General features: G+C 36.1%; 3 protein-coding genes across 5 annotated transcripts; 2 read left to right on the top strand and 1 right to left on the bottom strand.

Moving 5' to 3' along the window:
- Nucleotides 1-2,730: 2,730 nt before the first annotated feature.
- LOC118276989 (spherulin-2A-like) lies at nucleotides 2,731-3,782 on the bottom strand. The gene has a single exon (XM_035595629.2). The coding sequence runs from the start codon at nucleotides 3,627-3,629 to the stop codon at nucleotides 2,760-2,762; it is 870 nt and encodes a 289-aa protein (XP_035451522.2). The 5' UTR covers nucleotides 3,630-3,782; the 3' UTR covers nucleotides 2,731-2,759.
- A 75-nt stretch (nucleotides 3,783-3,857) lies between these two features.
- LOC118276576 (spherulin-2A-like) lies at nucleotides 3,858-5,592 on the top strand. Its single transcript, XM_035594920.2, has one exon. It carries the CDS (start codon nucleotides 3,960-3,962, stop codon nucleotides 4,935-4,937), a length of 978 nt encoding a protein of 325 aa, XP_035450813.2. The 5' UTR covers nucleotides 3,858-3,959; the 3' UTR covers nucleotides 4,938-5,592.
- Nucleotides 5,039-17,004, top strand: LOC118276927 (lysophosphatidylserine lipase ABHD12). 3 transcript variants are annotated; one of them, XM_050699898.1, is made up of 10 exons: nucleotides 5,039-5,349; nucleotides 7,071-7,189; nucleotides 8,356-8,469; nucleotides 9,078-9,218; nucleotides 9,627-9,719; nucleotides 10,656-10,784; nucleotides 12,842-12,996; nucleotides 14,171-14,338; nucleotides 15,161-15,288; nucleotides 15,944-17,004. In XM_050699898.1, exons 1-10 carry the CDS (start codon nucleotides 5,330-5,332, stop codon nucleotides 15,969-15,971), a joined length of 1,095 nt encoding a protein of 364 aa, XP_050555855.1. In that variant the 5' UTR covers nucleotides 5,039-5,329; the 3' UTR covers nucleotides 15,972-17,004. The 3 variants fall into 3 exon arrangements, with proteins under 3 accessions (XP_050555855.1, XP_050555854.1, XP_050555856.1); XM_050699897.1 differs by having other exon boundaries at nucleotides 5,309-5,683; XM_050699899.1 differs by lacking the exon at nucleotides 5,039-5,349 and adding an exon at nucleotides 6,255-6,662.
- The last annotated feature ends 377 nt before the right edge of the window (nucleotides 17,005-17,381 follow it).

Below are 17,381 nucleotides of genomic sequence, written 5' to 3'. Positions count from 1 at the left end.
AGCGACATAGCAACGTTTATTAAAGTTATGGGATGTGGTGCAGAACGTGCGAGTCTTGATTAGATTTCGTTATTAGGTCATGTATGATGAAAACCGTGAAATTGAGTGTTTGGATGGCGCAGTGGGTGGGTGATCGGATACTGTGTAATGTGTTGTGGTTTCAATTTGGGCGAGGAACATTTTTTGTATCTTCCATAAAGCAGCAGCAGTAACGTCACGCTTTTTATCCCCAAAAGGGTAGGCAGCGGTGCTCATTACAACACGTAATGCCATCTTCCATAAATTATGCTGTAGATTCTAAATATGTGAATGAAACCAACATTAAGTCTAATTTTTGTGTATCTACACATATATTTATCCTTAAAAAATCATGAAATCTAATTTATCCCATTTTTTATAGTGAGGAGGCCCCTTAGTCTTTTTTGAACGGTGAATTGTGGATTATTAGTGTAGCTAATAATTATATTCTGTACAAAATACTGACATACGTGAAATGAACTACTGAAAATAAAAAGGCATGCGATAAATACATAAATCTCTTCCAAAGATTTAGTGTCGACACCAACTTTTCTTTTATCTATCCTTTTCCAACCTAAAGCTGAAGAAAATATTCTTAAACCAGTTCCTAGTATCCGGAATCAATTGAATAACAGTTTCTATTCTTAACTTTGTCAACAACAAACAAGAAACAAGTTCAAACTATCCTAATTGCTAAGCCACAAGTGTTCCAAAAACCGGATCCACGCATTGTCTCCTAGAAGCGGAGTATCATCACGACTTGAACAAAAGAGGTAATCTATTAAGGGCAAGGACATTTCTTGATTACGAACTTAAAGCAAACAAAAGATTGAATTGTGTGACTCGCTCAAACAAATGACAATCCATTGGTACGGTGAGGAAACCTGTTGTTGTTTATACCTCTACTTTATACCATGTTTCTGCTTACCTCCGTTTAGATACGGCGTGATAATGTTTTAAGAAAGTAAAGTTTAGTTAAAGCCCTATAAGTCTGTGTTTGTTTCATTCAAATCGGTGCAGTAGTTTATGAGTTATTGCCATTTTTAAAAAAGTGTAACTTGTCTAATATATGCAAAAATGTTTAACCAATTTTTCTCATAACAATATGACACTTGTCTCAATAGTTTTAAGAGCTATTTTCGTTTGTATTTTGTGTGACGGAGTTGTATTGTTAAGTTTAATAATATGTTAGGTTACAATGAACAGCGATAAGTGAACTCTTGACTGGTGGATGGCATCGTTAAGTAGTTGAACTACGGTTAACTTTGAATTAAGTACTTAAGCTTTAGTTAAGCTATGTTAGGCTTTTTGTAAAGCATAAAAAGTCGATGGTTTAAGCACATACATGACTTTAGATTATCTTTTTTTTCGTAACTGGGACCTATTGTAATAGAAGACTGGGAATAGGCCCCTGGTTGAAGATCATAAAGAATTATAAAGTCTGGGGAAAAAGAACAGGACAGTCAGACTCTTACTGTCTTAAACCTTAGTTTCCAATGTCCCATTTTTAGGCTTGAGGATATGGGATATACATTCTCATGGTCTCTCCACTTTTGTCGTGTCCACTCGCCTTGCAAATTCCACCTAAATCGCTTTACATTTTACAGAAGGAGGAAGGAAAACAGGATTAACATTTTGGTTATCAGAAGATCATCCAATGATTTCAAACTTCCTACTGACTAAAAACCACCCCGTTCCTATTCCTGCTCTTCAAGCCCCGGTAGCCCGTTAGGTCTTCCACAGACGGTATATTTTATCCCAACAAATCATCACACCTTAACCATAGTTTAATTAAACTCAGATCAACCGCTTCACAGTACAACCAGCCCTCATTAAGCTCTAGGACGTCAAAATGAAAGGTGTCGCTAGTGTCAATTGCTCACATTACACTGCCCATTATAACTTGAGCTCCGATTGCGACACCACTCTTTATGAACACGGGTCACACTCACGATTATACCATTTAATTAATGAGCTTTCATTGAATTTTCAATGTTAATGTCTCTTGGCCAAACTATTGGTGGTATTTCAAGGGGGGTAAGTGAATTATGTAGGATGTAGGAGGTATATAAAATCCGGAGCTACGGACTACCTAACGAGTTTACCGGGGCTCCGGCTCGACAAGCAGGAGCAGGAACGGGGTAGTTTTTAGTTAGTAAGAGTCTGACACTCCCTCTCGCCTCGCCCAGGGCGGGAGAAGTCATTGGATGATTTTCCCTCCTCCAAAAAAAAGGAGGTAAGTATGTAAAAGGGTACAAGTAGGTAGTGGCTTATTCTTGTTTTGGTTGCACTTGGTCTGATACCTGCCCCGTCCTTTTGTCCTACCTTTCGACCTACATGATAGCAGTACCATCTCCATCATATAGATGGTTAACAGGCCACAACTGTCCGCTTCTCAAGAAACTTTCTGCCTCGCACAGCAAAACTGTGGAAAGAGCTGTCGTCGGCGGTATTTCCGAACCTTCAAACCTTTCAGAAAAAAGCGTACTCCTTTTTAAAAGGCCGGCAACGCACCTGTGACTCCACTAGTTTTGCGGGTGTCCAGAGGCGGCGGTGATCGCTTACCATCAGGTGACCCACCTGCTCATTTGCCTCCTACTCCATAAAAAAACTACTTCTATAATATTGTAGTTATTAACTCCATCACTTAGACGCATAGGGAACAGTTTTTGGCAGTTCACTATCAAGATAATAAAATAAAACAACCACAAATTTAATATTATACTAAAATCTTATTAAACTCATACAGGCAATCCAGTCTTCTTGTCATAAACCTTCAAAAAGCCGTGCACATGGAAACCAAACTTGATTCTCTCTGTACTGGTCTTCTCATTGTCCAAATTTCCAGTCTTCATAACATCCTGGATCAATGGACCCCAGAAATGATGACCTCTGTAAGCCTTTTTGTAATTTAAAGCCAGATTTCCAACTAAGCTGGCTTTATGAGTGACTTCTATTTCCAAAAACCCTGCCTCCGCTGATAATACAGCTGTTACAGCTTGTCCAGGCTTCAGTTCCGTTTCCATTCCACTACTTGAACCAATAGTTTGGGTTTGACTCTTCTCCTCACTAACCCCCCACTTATTAGTAAACGAAAACCCAGTCACACCATTAACTTTTGAAAATCCAACGTTAAACTCGTATTCAATCTCTTGAGAAACAGTGTATTCCTTTTCCTTAGTCCAAGATGTTGTGAGAGTATTTTCCACAGTCTGTGTGATCCCTGTGTTCACTTTTACCGTCTGATTCGATAGATTTTCGAAGTCGTGTGATAGCACTATCACTGGGTCCATAGTCAGGCGCGTTACTCTGGCTGATTTTATCGATAGGACTCGCCTTACTGGCTGCCACCCATATGTTTTGTATAGATCTCCCCAAGGCGTTGGACTGCGTAAGTAAACATCTTTAGGTTCCTTCCCTAAATGCTGTTTTACAGCATTATGTAATCTCTGTACTTTGAAGACATTGATGTCATTATCCGATATTAAATTTATCTCCGATCCTGAATGCTTAATACTAACTTTCTCGTCTTCATCTACCTTTATATCGATTTCAATATGTCCAGTCACTACTTTTATTAGAAGCACCAACACTACAACTTTAAAGTCCATTTTTATAACTTATAAACTACTGGTTCTTCTAAATTTTGTATTGATACTGACTAATTTGTTGATTTTATTATTGACCTTTCTGAACTTCAGTTTTTCGTCACTGAGGAAGTGATAAACGGACGTAACCTAACTCTACGTTTAGATGTTATTGAAACATAACTACGCTTCTTTACTACCGATAGACATGATTATGCACATGTAGATAAAAAGGTCAAGATCGAGTTCTTGAAACTACATATAAACAGATTACTCTTATTTATTACAGAAACGCATTAAAGTTTATACCTATAGAACTGTTAAGAAAATTGTGATTTTAAAAGAATTTCAAAAATGTTAGTGCTGGTTTTAGTTCTAATACCAATTATTGTGGAAGGTAGAATAGAGGTTGATATAACAGTGAAATCAAATGGTACGGACGTAACAGTGAATGCAAGTTACTCTGGAAGCGATGACAGACTAGTTACCGATGAACATTTAAATCTATTCGACGTCACCAAGACGAAACTAAACAGAGGAATGCGAATAGAACTCGGTAAAGTACCAGACGACATATTCATAAGAAACCCTACACCATACGGAGATTTATTTACAAAATTCGATTGGGAACAAATGAAAAGAAAATTAACTATTGTTAATGCTAAGATAATAGATATTGTTAACCAGGATATAGTGCTAGATACACATGAACATATTAACAATACTACAAATATAGTAACAGCCAAAAGAAGCATGTATAAAGTTATGGATAACAGCATTAGTTCTACATGGTCTAAAACAGGGCTACCAGCAGACAATGCTCAAACAACTTTCATCCTTAACTTTGAAGGTGGTAAGGCGAAAGTCGTGAAAAAGTGGAGAAATGAGAGCACACAGAATTTCAAAATACCTGTGGGAATAACTAATAAAGGTTTGATAACGATTGTACCAAAGCAGACTGCTGTCACGAAACTAATAGTTTCAAACACAATAATTCTGATTCAAATTATTTATAAGGCTGAATTATCAGGGAATGTGATAGGTAATTACGCTGAACTGTATGGAAAATATCATTATTGGGCCCCAGCTGTGAAGAATATACTAAAAGCTGCTAAAGTAAAAAATGAAATCTTCACAACAAAAGTTGTTGAACTTCGATGTTATACCAGACCAAGATTGGCGGTTTTCGATAAAACTACAGGTAGTACTGTGGAAGCCAAAAGGAAGAGGCCTCGTATGAAAATTATACGAAATAATAATGAGACGCGGATTTTTTATACAAAGACTAAGAAGCAAAAGAAGATTAAAAAGAATCCGCAAATAAGTATTTAGTTTATAACATTATTGTATTTTTATTTATTTATACTTTATCATTAGAACTTAAAAGATGTAAATAATTATGATTATCTCAAGACTCAGGACCTCTGTGGACGCCCTCTGCCCCATCTAGGGGACATATGACCTTAAGTCAAGTAGGTAAGCCATTGGAACTTAAAACGGGATATTAAATTATTGTGAGTTTCCAATATTTCAGTAATGTTGCAAACGCCATTGTTATGTTTTTGTACAATCAATCCACAGTAAAATAACTTACAAAAACATGTCACAAATTCAAAATGTAAAACTTTTTGATTAAATTTCTAAACGTAAACGTGAATGTCATCAGCTAACGTCAAAACTTGACGTCTTTATTCTGCCAAAATCAAATTGTCGTGTCAAATCAAATGTCGTCAAAAGTTCGAAGGTTCGATTCATGATTTGCAATAATTTGTATTAATTGACCGATAAAATAATAATCTAAATACCGAGTGGACGATGATTTCATGAATTAAAATATTAGCTTAGTCTCGACCCCGTTTCAATTCATCTTTTTGATTTATTTATCTGACGCAACCCGTCGTAGACTGACGCACGTAAACCATTGTGTACATTTTATTTATTTTTTTGTTATTAATTTTATTTTTTCTAATAAACTTTGTGCGGTGTAGTTGTTGTTTTGTTTGCCTGCTTTTTTGTAAATAACTAATTATGGTAGAATTCCAAGGACTGTTAATATGTGTGCCTCTTTACACTGCTGGGTAAGTAAGATGCAACTTTTTTTTATTTATTTTTTAATTATACCGTATACTGGTCGAGTTCACAAGTCTTTCAGCCAGACCTATAATACTTTTTTCTAATTTTTTAATGGTGTTGCACGCATTATTTATTAAGTGTAAAGAGAAAGTATGTTTGACCCAAAATGAAGTTAATTGTTACTTTCATTTCTTGCAACTTTTGCAGTGTGTACTAGTTTTGCATGCATTGCATATATTTTTTACTATACCTATTAATTCATTAGAACTATTCTAGATTTTTTCACAAGAAATATGTATATAGAAATAGTTGTACCTATGTACATGGTTTTTTGTCTTACTAATTATTTGAAGGCAATGTTTAACATTTAAATTGTAAAATAGATATTTTGATTTAATAGGTAATTAAATCAAAATATCTATTCTAACCTCTGGCGTACAACCATAAAAACTCCTTAAACTATAATTATTCAAGGTTGAAATAAAATATCCTCATATAAAATTTAGTTAAAATATCTCATATGAAATCACCTAAATTTTTTTCAATCAAAACAGACTTGTAGCAAAACCATAGGCAGTATAAGTAAATAAATAAACATAAACATACAAATGTTACCAGTAACAACATGAATATCCCATGCACTTGCCACACTGTCTATCACCTTATCACCTGCCTTTTTTATCATAATTCTAGATAAAAAACAACTATTTGTGTTGCGGTGTTGCGGACTTTAGTACGGACATATTTAATCCTTTATTATCTGTTTCTAATCGAGACTAATTAGTCTGATATGTTAATTTATCTATGTGTAAAGACAAAAGAGTGTTACCAAGAAAACTGAACTAACTACTTATAATTTATTTGTGTTTACTATAAATATTATTATTATTTTTCTTTGAGTCATATGAAAAAAAAACATTGACTATTCACAAGTTTGTGCTGTTTTATAGAAGTCTATACTATTAAAATGCCCTGGCCCTGGGTGTAAGTTTTTGTAGTTATAAAAAAATATACAAAATATAAGATGTTCTAAAGGTATCTACCACAGCTTTAATGAAAAGTAGTGTTGTGTTTGAAGAGTAATACAACTGTATATTTCAATGATTACCAAATATTTATAAATTGCATTTTTCAAACAAAATAAATAACTATATAATTAAATGAATCAAATATTAAATTCTGTATGAATAGCTCCATGTTCCTTGATTACAGAAGAGCTGTTATGGACATGTGGCTCAGATATTAATGCCGTATGTGTTCAAGTTAGCCAAAAAGTGCAACATTGCACCCACAACACAGGATAAAATCCAAGAGCAGAGAATGTTTAAAAAAAGTTTGATAGCTTGATGCTGTGAAGAATATTAAAAAGTAATGTGATTTTATTCATTTCAGGGTGCTAATACTAGGTGCCTCACTGTCCGCAAGTCTATTTGTATTCCACGTAGCAGTGGTACCACTCATCTTCAAATATTCAAAGGGTTTTAGAAGAAATCTAGTCTTTGCTAATTTTGGTAAGTATGAGATCTCTGTAAGTTTTTTCTCTGTAAGTTAAGAATGAAATTATAAAAATTAATTGCTGTTCGTTAGTCACGTTAAAACTTGACATCGACTGGACCGATTTATTTGATTTTGGTCTTAAATGATTAGTCCAGGGAAGGTTTAAAAGGAGAACAAAATGTTTAAGGTGGTACGATGATTGCCGGGTCAGCTAGTAATAAATATTTAAATTATGTTTAATTGCTTTATTATGACGGCTTTGAGTTACTTATCTGTAATTTAAAATTCTAATTATGTAAAAATTATATTGTAATCTTTCCTCAAAGTAATTAAAATTAATAATTCAAATAATCTCAATTGTTGTCTAAACTAAAGTCATTTGAAAATTTACATTTTATTCTTTATATAATTTGGTGTGTGTGACTTTGTTTATAAAAACGAATTTAAACTACTCATTATTCATTTTAAAATGTCCTTGAAACTTCTATTTGCAATGTAGACAATCAAAATATATAAAACAGAAACTTCAATTTATTTAAAACACAATAACAATAGACCTGCTTAGTCTCACCTAGACACTACAGTATTTATTTTGTAAAGTTCAATGATTTGTATTAATTAATCCTTCAATGATAATATGTCATTAACACTATTGTCTTTATGTCTAGAAATAAATCGTAATCTTTACAAATCTTCCTAATATCTAATGTGATTGATATAATTTCACACCTGAATCTTTATACCAATTTTATTATTGTAGGTATTTACTATCATTAGAACTTGAGACGGGATATTTAACTACCATGTTTATTTGTGTCTATGAGTTTCCGATATTTTTGCTCTGTGGCAAGCGCCATGATCACGGATGAACTGGAGTATATGCGGGTGGATGTTTATGAGCAGATAAATCGGTCTACCTTCTTTCTATTTCGTTTTTAACTAACGACACCGCTACTACTGTCACTTGTATCAATTATTGTATTTAATATTAAATAACTAAAACTTATAAGTATTATTGTGCGTCAGAATCACTCACGTTTCGATTTCTTTAAAATGTAAAGTATTCTTACTCGTACTAAGAGTACAGGCGAGATAGTCGCCAAACGCCGACCATGAAAGTTTTACTTGACTCAATACATAAGTTACCTATAAATAAAGTACATATTTGTCGTTCCTCCAGTACAATGGCCGCCCAACACGGACTTCGAGGAGCCGTCCTCATCAGGAATCGAGGGGGCACGGAACCTTAGCATTGAATACCAGTCGAAAGTCGACAAATGCAATGTCAAGATTGGTAAGTCCTTTATTAATTGATATCTTTAGATTAAGCTGCTTTTCCAACAGGGGGCCTAGTCTGCTATTACAATTGCCAGAGGGACGGAGCTATACAACCTATATAGCTCCGTCCCTCTTGCACTGCTCAATGATCGACCATTCTGACACAATTGTAATAGCAGACTAAGGCCCCAGATGTGCTATGCTATGTTGCTGTATGCGTTTGGCTTTTACCAATTATATTCATTGGTACACATAACTTAGCACTGGTGGAAACGGACTTAGTTAAGCGATGTTTTATTTTAATGAAAATATGCGTGCTATAGAGGTGTGGATGGCTTTCCTACTATCAACACATCGCATACTCAAGCTGCATATCTTCCTCGCACAGCTACATAGTTTCGTATCAGTGGAAACGATCACATAGTTTCACAGCTACATAGCACATCTTTGGTAGAAAAGCACTATAGAAAATCTATGAAAAACATACATCAACTTTCAACACAAATTCGTTTTCTAATAATTAAGTTAATGACTTTATTCCAAGACATGTTTATGTGCAACAAAATAATGCTAATATGTTTAATGCCTTTTGTACCATTTAAATATAATGTTTACCATTCGCAGGTATCTGGCACATACTCCCAAAGACAGCGTACGAGCGGCTGAAGGGTAATTTCGAGAGCGGCACGGACCGGGAGGAGCTGAACAAAATACTCGATGACGAGCTCACCAAGTCCAACTCTCCTGTCGTACTCTACTGTCATGGTAAGACACAGAGATAGAGGGGGAAAGAGATAGAGAGATAAAGAGATAGCGGGAGTAAGAAAGTGGGAAAAGGAGTTAGCGGGATAAAGTGATAAGGGAAGAAGTAGATAGAGAAAGAAAGAGAGAGATGGAGAAAGAAAGAGCTGGAAATAGATGGAGAAAGAGATAGAGGGAATAGAGATAGAGATGGAGGGAGAAAGAAAGAGATAGAGATAGGTGGAGAAAGAGATAGGGGGGAAAGAGTTAGCGGGAGAAAGAGATAGAGGGAGTGGGAGAAATAGAAATAGAGTAGTTTGTACGTTATAGTTACTCAGGTAGTATTGGTCCGAATTGAAAAAAAAAAGTGTTTTTTTGCAATTTTCTCAACATATAGTGTGATTACTGATTAAGATTTATTGCTATTTGCAGGCAACTCGAACAACCGAGCGGCCGCGCACAGGATAGAGTTGTATAAGTTCTTCCAGAAAATGGAGTTCCACACAATCGCGTTCGATTATAGAGGTATGTTCCTTATTGCTTCGTTATAACTAATAAGTGAATAAGTGTGGGAGAGCCATGCTTCGGCACGAATGGGCCGGCTCGACCGGAGTGATACCACGGCCTCACAGGACGTGAAACAAAGCTTGCGTTGTGTTTCGTTGTGTGAGTGAAGTTACCAGAGGCCCAATTACCCCTCTTCCCAACATCCTAACCCCTACTAAATCTAACCTCTAAAATAAATAATACAAATTTTTGGTTTACCTACTGGGCCTATTTCGCTGATTTTTCGTATATTGTCAGCCAAGATAATAACAAATATGTAGTTTAAATTAAGTCATAACATGTCTCTCCATACCTTATATCCATCTAATCCGGAGCTGCGGACTACCTAGCTGGTTTAGCGGGGCTCCGACTCGAAAAGCAGGAGTAGGAACGGGGTGGTTTTTAGTCAGTAAGAGTCTGACACTCCCTCTCGCCTCGCCCAAGGCGGGAGAAGCCATTGGATGATTTTCTCACTAAAAAAAAAACGTTATATCCATAACGTAACGTAATCATCTCTGCCTCGTTGGCCGAGTGGTTGTAAGTGCGACTGCCGAACAAGGGGTCTCGGGTTCGATTCCCGGGTCGGGCGAAGTATTACTGGGCTTTTTTCGGTTTTTCGAAAATTTCTCAGTGGTAGCACGGAGTCTGGAAATGTGCCCGGTAAATGGCAATAGGCTCACCACCTATTACATGGGACTTACAACATAAATTGTGAAATGTGGGTGTACATTACCATTATGTGCCATAATGTGCACCTCTGCCTACCCCTTCGGGGATTAACCTCTCGTATGCCGGTATATAAGACAACAATAGAAAACGCATTGTGTCTCGCGTAGATCTGCGTTATACGACGGGTTAAAAGGCGTGACTTTACGATTTACGTAACGTAATCATACAAAAATATCTGTACTCCAGGGTACGGCGACTCGACCAACATCCGTCCGACGGAGGCGGGCGTGGTGGAGGACTCGCTGGTGGTGTACGAGTGGCTGCTCACCACCCTCGGGGGGAACCACAAGCTCTTCGTGTGGGGACACTCGCTCGGTGAGTCTTACTAATATTATAAATGCGAATGTTTGTCAGTTTGTGTGTATGTTTGTTACTCAATCACGTCAAAATAGCTGGAAGGAATCAGGATGAAATATAGAACAGGGGTAGATTATGGTCTAGAAACTAGTCTAGAAACTAGTCTTGTATTTAGCAGGTCTAGGTATACTTGTTGTTGTTGTTGAATATTGGACTTTAGGAGCCTTGGAGTAAAGTTGAATATCTACGTAATAGGGTATATGCGCATGATTCAAATAACGATAATTTTTTTTCATATAATCTCTTTTCCTTTAGATTTATAAATCTATCAATAATTTTCAATATAAGTTTGTGTTGAATAAGAAAATAATTATTGCAAAATGCACAAAATAAGCGGGAAATTCAAATTAGTTGAATCGCATTGCTATTGGTCAGAGTAGTTTGTGACGTCAAAGTCTATAATAACAAATATCAACAAGTGCTATTGTTGAATGCTTGCAACGAAATTCAGTTTTTTTGTGATTTTGAGTTGATATTGAAGTGATATTGTTTCGTAAAAGAGTGGCAGGAAAGTCACAGGAAATGACTGATATTGGTTACGTCAAGGCACAATCAGACAATCTTCCAAAAATTGATGTGTTTATGATGACCGCGTATTTCACATCAAATTCGGATTTTACGTCTACTGAAATAAAAGGAGTGAAAGCAGCAAGGTAATTACACAATAAATATTATATTTCTTTGGTTTTCGACGCCTTCTTTGGATAATTTTTACCTATAAGTAAATAGAAATAGCCTGGAAATAACATAACCTTAAAATGCGAATGAGAGAACATTTTAAGGTTATTTATTGTATTGTGTGAAAAACATATTATCTGAAGCTGAGGCTGCTTTGTATCATTAACTTGACACTTTGCTTGAGTATAAGTGGCGTGCCTTGCACTCCCTCAAGTTCTCATAAGTACAAAAAAAAATTACTTACGTCAAAATGATCTTCACAACAATATAAACAAGTTGATGGAGATATTATGTCCCTTTTCATGATTTTGCACCACTTTCTCCTTACGTCCTCACCTCTCGGGACAAGAAAAAATACTTTATTTGGTGCATTTCTATTTGTATTTTTACACTTGGGCACGATACAATATTTAAAAGTCGGTTTACTATCTTGTTGCATTATGTAATTGAAGTGAATTCACGTAAAACACGAAATATATACAAATTATGACCGAAAACACTTTGCAGTTTCAACTGTTATTATAGACTTTGACGTCACGCGAGCGCGCCAAAATGACGGTCGTTTAAAATGCTGTTACGAATCTATTATTTTAAAACTGCTTTTTTTACCCGAATTCCTTTTTTTTTTGGTGCTGGTTTTTTTAACATTTATATAATGATGTAAATTACCATTTAAAAACATTTAAAAAATACATGCATATACCCTATTGTTCTGTAAAACAGCTCCAAGTATAGTTATTATTGTGGTTGAATTTTAGAGGCTAAAGCTTTGTGATTAGGTTAAAAATTTAATATTAACGTTTTGTACCGTTAGAAAAAGCAAATGTTCGAGATGAAAAAAATTTAATGAACAAAGAAAGTAATAGCTTTCTTTAAAATATCTCTAATCTAACGGCTACAGATTTATAATATCATATTAAACAATAAACGGTTTATATGTATTACGAGAATACCCGATTAGTTTCGAGCAAAACCGGGACGCTTAATCATGAGCTTCATCTGCATTGACATTACGACGAATTTGAATGTAAGCTAAATTTAAGCGCGCGCCTCAAAGAACCACCAGACTACCACAGACCCAGTACAACTGATGCCGACCCGGAGCTGCGGATTACTTAGCGGGTTACCGGAGCTCCGGCTCGAAAAGCAGGAGTAGGAACGGGGTGGTTTTTAGTCAGTAAGAGTCTGACACTCCCTCTCGCCTCGCCCAAGGCGGGAGAGGTCCTTAGATGATTTTCCCCCTTAAAAAAAAGCTCAATTTAAAAGCCCACATATTGTTTAACCAACTCCACACATACATTTTATGTCCTACAACATATATTGTTTAAACTCCACAGGTACAGCAATATCATCCCACTTACTGGGCAATCTACAAGACTTGTCAGTGAAGCTCCTAGAGAGACCGACCCCCCTGCCGCTGCCCAGGGGGCTGATACTGGAGGCACCCTTCAATAACCTGGCTGATGAAGTTGCTAAACATCCTTTGTCTAAAGTAAGCATATAGGTACCTATTCTATTCTATTCTAAAATTATGGCATATTATTCTATTCTATAATTTTATTGTAACTTTCGTGAGACATACTAAATTAATTATTATGTTATCGGCTTACTCACGTATTTGTTTGACGAGGAACTCGACTAGTTTCAAGCCATGCTAGAGGCTCATATTCATGAGCAGCATTCCGCGACACACGACGCGGCGACTAGTCGAAACTAGTCGAGTTCCTCGTCAAACAAATACGTGAGTAAGCCGATAACATAATAATTAAGCTCTCAGAAATAGTTCTGTCACTACAAATTGTTTAAAAAAGACAGAGATAGAACTATATTTGAGTAAAACTTAGAATTGAGTATCTACCGTTTCTGTATTCGGGCGTTAAATAAATATATCTACAGAACTAAAAAAGCGATATAATTGGTGATCATGGAATCTTTAGTTCTGTTTCGAAAACTTAAAAAAGGTATCGTCACACCTTTTATCTCCGAAGACGTACAAAGAGGTGCATATTACGGCATTGTACAATGTACACCCTTTTTTCAACATTTGTGTTATATTTTCCATGTAATAGGGGGTTACAAAAAAAAAGCCTAATGCCATATAGTGGACACTATTCCAGAAAGCGTGCTACTACTGATAATTTTTCAAAAACCGAAAACAGCCCAGTCTATATTTTTTTTGCTATTGGCAGCAAAAATACTGACGGCCCGCTTGATGGTAAGGGGTCACCATAGTCTAGATACACCTGCAACACCAGAAGACAATTTAGGAAACTATTTATGTGCTATCATTTCCGGGGACGAGTACTCCTCGAAAATGATGGCGTTGAAATGTAATTCTCGTCAATCTGCATGTATTTTCTTACTATTGAACATGTATTCAGAATGTCGGCTTTCTATAATTTGATATAGGTAATGTCTTTGATATTTAATAGCCTTAAACTTTTTTTTTAATTTTAATTAAACTGCCACACACACTAGGTTTTTCTCCTGAAACGTGGGTGAGTTTACAAACATACAATTTCATATGCACATGATACCCAGACCTGAAACAACAATTTGTGGATCAAACAAAGAGTTGCTCCGTGCGGGAATCGAACCCGCTACGGCAGTCGCCCAGCCACCGCACACATGCAGTCGATTTTAATATTATTATTCTCTGTTCCCAGTTAGTAACCTGGCTCCCATACTACGACTGGACATTCGTGGACCCGTTCCGAAGCAATGACGAGCAGACGTTCAAGTCCGACGAGTACCTGGTCAAAGTGAGGTCTCTGCCCGTCCTCATACTGCACGCTAAGGATGATGTTATCGTGCCGTTCGTCGTTGGGTTGAAAGTGAGTAACTTGATAAGTACTTTTTTAATATAAGCAGGCAGTAGTCCTTACTGATAAACCCTGAACGTGGTAAAGTCAAAGTCAAAAGCATTTATTTCTATGAATACTTAAAGGTAAGCATCAACAGAACCGCATCGTACGCATCGCACGCATTAGACGGATCGCATCAAATGTAAAAAAAAAATTAGTATATATTGCTAAATTAAGGAAACTATAGGTCTGTTTATGTAATGTTTAGATTTAGAATATGAAAACTGTGTGACCGTTTGTTTTCTGATAAATAAATAAATAAAAAATAAATAAAATAAATTTAGACTGCGTCTACTGTATCGGCTCTGTCGGATTACCTTTAACAATCGGATTGCCGATCCCACTTTCACTCGGATTTTTGGCATCGGCATTCCGTATAACGTTTTTATACAATACAAACTAAAATCCGTTGCGTGCTATGCGTACGATGCGTAGTTACGATGCAGCCTGTGGATGCTTATCTTAAATAGGCACTTTTGACACGTGCCGTTGGTAGGTTTTGAACCGCACCCTCATGTATGAGAGTCTTAAACCTCCGGGCCAACACGACCAATTTTTTTTCCTTTAAAAAAACGTTGCCCCACATTAGGATTTTCTCCTGGGTCGTGGGTGCGTTGACAGACATACAAGTTCACATGATACCCAAACCCGAATCAAGAATTTGTGGATCACACAAAGAGTTGCTCCGTGCGGAAATCAAACCCACTACACGTAGCACGGCAGCCAGTTGCCCAGCCGCGCCAATCGTGCAGTCAAATTTACTAAACTATACATGTTTCTCTAATATTTCAGTTATACAGATCAATATTACAATCCCGCGGCACAGACGACGCGATGGTGAAGCTACACGCGTTTGAAAAGAAGGACGATCTTGGTCACAAAGGGATCTGCACCTCTGCTGATCTACCTGACGTCGTGGGGTGAGGATATTATATTATATACCATTTTATATTTGTACTAGATATTTTTGATAACAATTTTTTTGTAACAATTTTTTCAACCGTCATATTCGGGAACGACCGTTCCCGGAAATGACAGTAGCTCCCCGAAAATGACGGTGATATTGAACTGGTTTTGGTTTTGTTTAATTATTTGCAGTTTTTTTGCAATTAAATTAATAACCATCATGCCAGTCTCCCAAGGGGGCAGACAGAGACAATGGAACGTCAATTGCTACGAATCTTATCTCTTTTGATGGAAATTCATAATTTTAAATAATGTTTTGCTTTACTTAGAAATCAAACATGATAATTTCTGAGTTCAGTTCAAAGTAAAATCATATACTTAGGTATCTTTGAAACATCAACAAAGAAAGAAATAAACTATAGTCTGTCAGTCTATCCGTCAGTGAAGCCAGGTGCTCGTTCCGAAGTTTAGCTTCAAATAGAGAAGAACGAGCAAGAAACTCCATTCGTTACTCTCTTATAGTTTGTTTTTTTTTTTGCAAGAGAGAGTGTTAGACTCTTACTGACTAAAAACCACCCCGTTCCTACTCCTGCTTTTCGTGTTGGAGCCCCGGTAAACTCGCTAGGTAGTCCGTGTTTAACAATAATATATTTTGTTTTTTTGTTCCAGAGAATTCGTAAATCAGCATCTACAGTGATTTCAAACAACTTCAAGTGATGGTATACGCCTTCAATTCTGAAAATCATGATATTACTTAATATTATACATAACATCACGCCCGCTTCTCTTCAAAGGGACAGGCAGGAGTGAAAAATATACTCATTTTTTGACAAATACTTGGGCTTTAACTATTAAACTCTGCTGTTCTCTTCAAGGTAAAAAGGCGTGATGATATGGATCAACTTATACTCTAATAATCATGTTCCTAATATTATATTTAAAGAAATAAATCTGTTTTGCTATATTTACCAATTGAAAATGAACTTTAAATGTATGTAAGTAAGATATAAAATCCTTAGAATTGTCAACAAAAGCCTAAAGTCTGGATTTGTGCCTAAGTAAGCTTAATGATTGGATTAATAAATAGATTTTTAACCGTCACTTTTGATTCTTAGCTAGCTACTGTAGATCTCTAGTTCTATTCCCCGGCGGGGTATCATAGATGCACTTTAGATTCAATTTTTTTATGCTGTCAAAAACAATAAATCACTATTTTTTTAAAACAAATTGACTATAGTACAATTACAATGCAAGTATTATGTTTAAATAATGCACCAATATGATATTTATAACATTTACAATTTGCACAAGAAACAGTTGCATATGTGATAAGCATAAAAATAAAATTTATATTGGTTATATTGAAGAAAATCTTTTGTGTAAATAATGCATGGTGAAGCCCCTGCTAGCCTGACTACGGTCACGTCTAGTCAGTGAGTTTGTAATGCCTGATCAACTGTATATTTGAACTGTAGAGTTTTAGATGCTTCTAGCATAGCATTTAATTACACCGTCATTTTCGGGGAGATGTCATACTCGGGAACGATGGCAGAATTGATCAGTTTCCTACATAGTTCGCAACGTAAACATGACGGCTCTGGTATTGCTAGTATACGTACTTTGGCTACAGTGCAGAAGTTACCATCAAGCGGAACTTCTTTGTTTTTTGCCAATATTAAAGAAAATTGACAGCAAATACTTCATTTTTGTTCTGTCAGTCAAAATGAGACTTATACATAATAAACATGACTTATAATAGTACTGATGATATGTGATTGTAAAAGCACATCTGTGCTTACCCCCAAGGAATATAGCGTGATGTTATGACTTGATTAATACAGGAAATAGTACATAATAATTAGTTATGGTTTTTTTTTATTGTCCAACGTCGTTTTATCGTGGTTTAATTTATTTGTTAAGTTGAATTTCAATAAAGTTTTTATAAAATACTGTTTGTGTGTTATTTGTAAATCTCTTCGTGAACCTTAGAAGGCAAACAAGCAGATGGGTCACCTGATGGTAAGCGATCAGCGTCGCCCATGGACACCCGCAACACCAGAGCCAGCCGGCCTTTTAAAAAGGAGTACGCTCTTTTCTTGAAGGTTTG

The sequence above is a fragment of the Spodoptera frugiperda genome, chromosome 17, assembly GCF_023101765.2.
Source record: "Spodoptera frugiperda isolate SF20-4 chromosome 17, AGI-APGP_CSIRO_Sfru_2.0, whole genome shotgun sequence".
Taxonomy (NCBI): Eukaryota; Metazoa; Arthropoda; class Insecta; order Lepidoptera; family Noctuidae; genus Spodoptera; species Spodoptera frugiperda.
The sequence above is the reverse complement of the archived record's forward strand: the minus strand, read 5'-3'. Positions and strand labels throughout refer to the sequence as shown.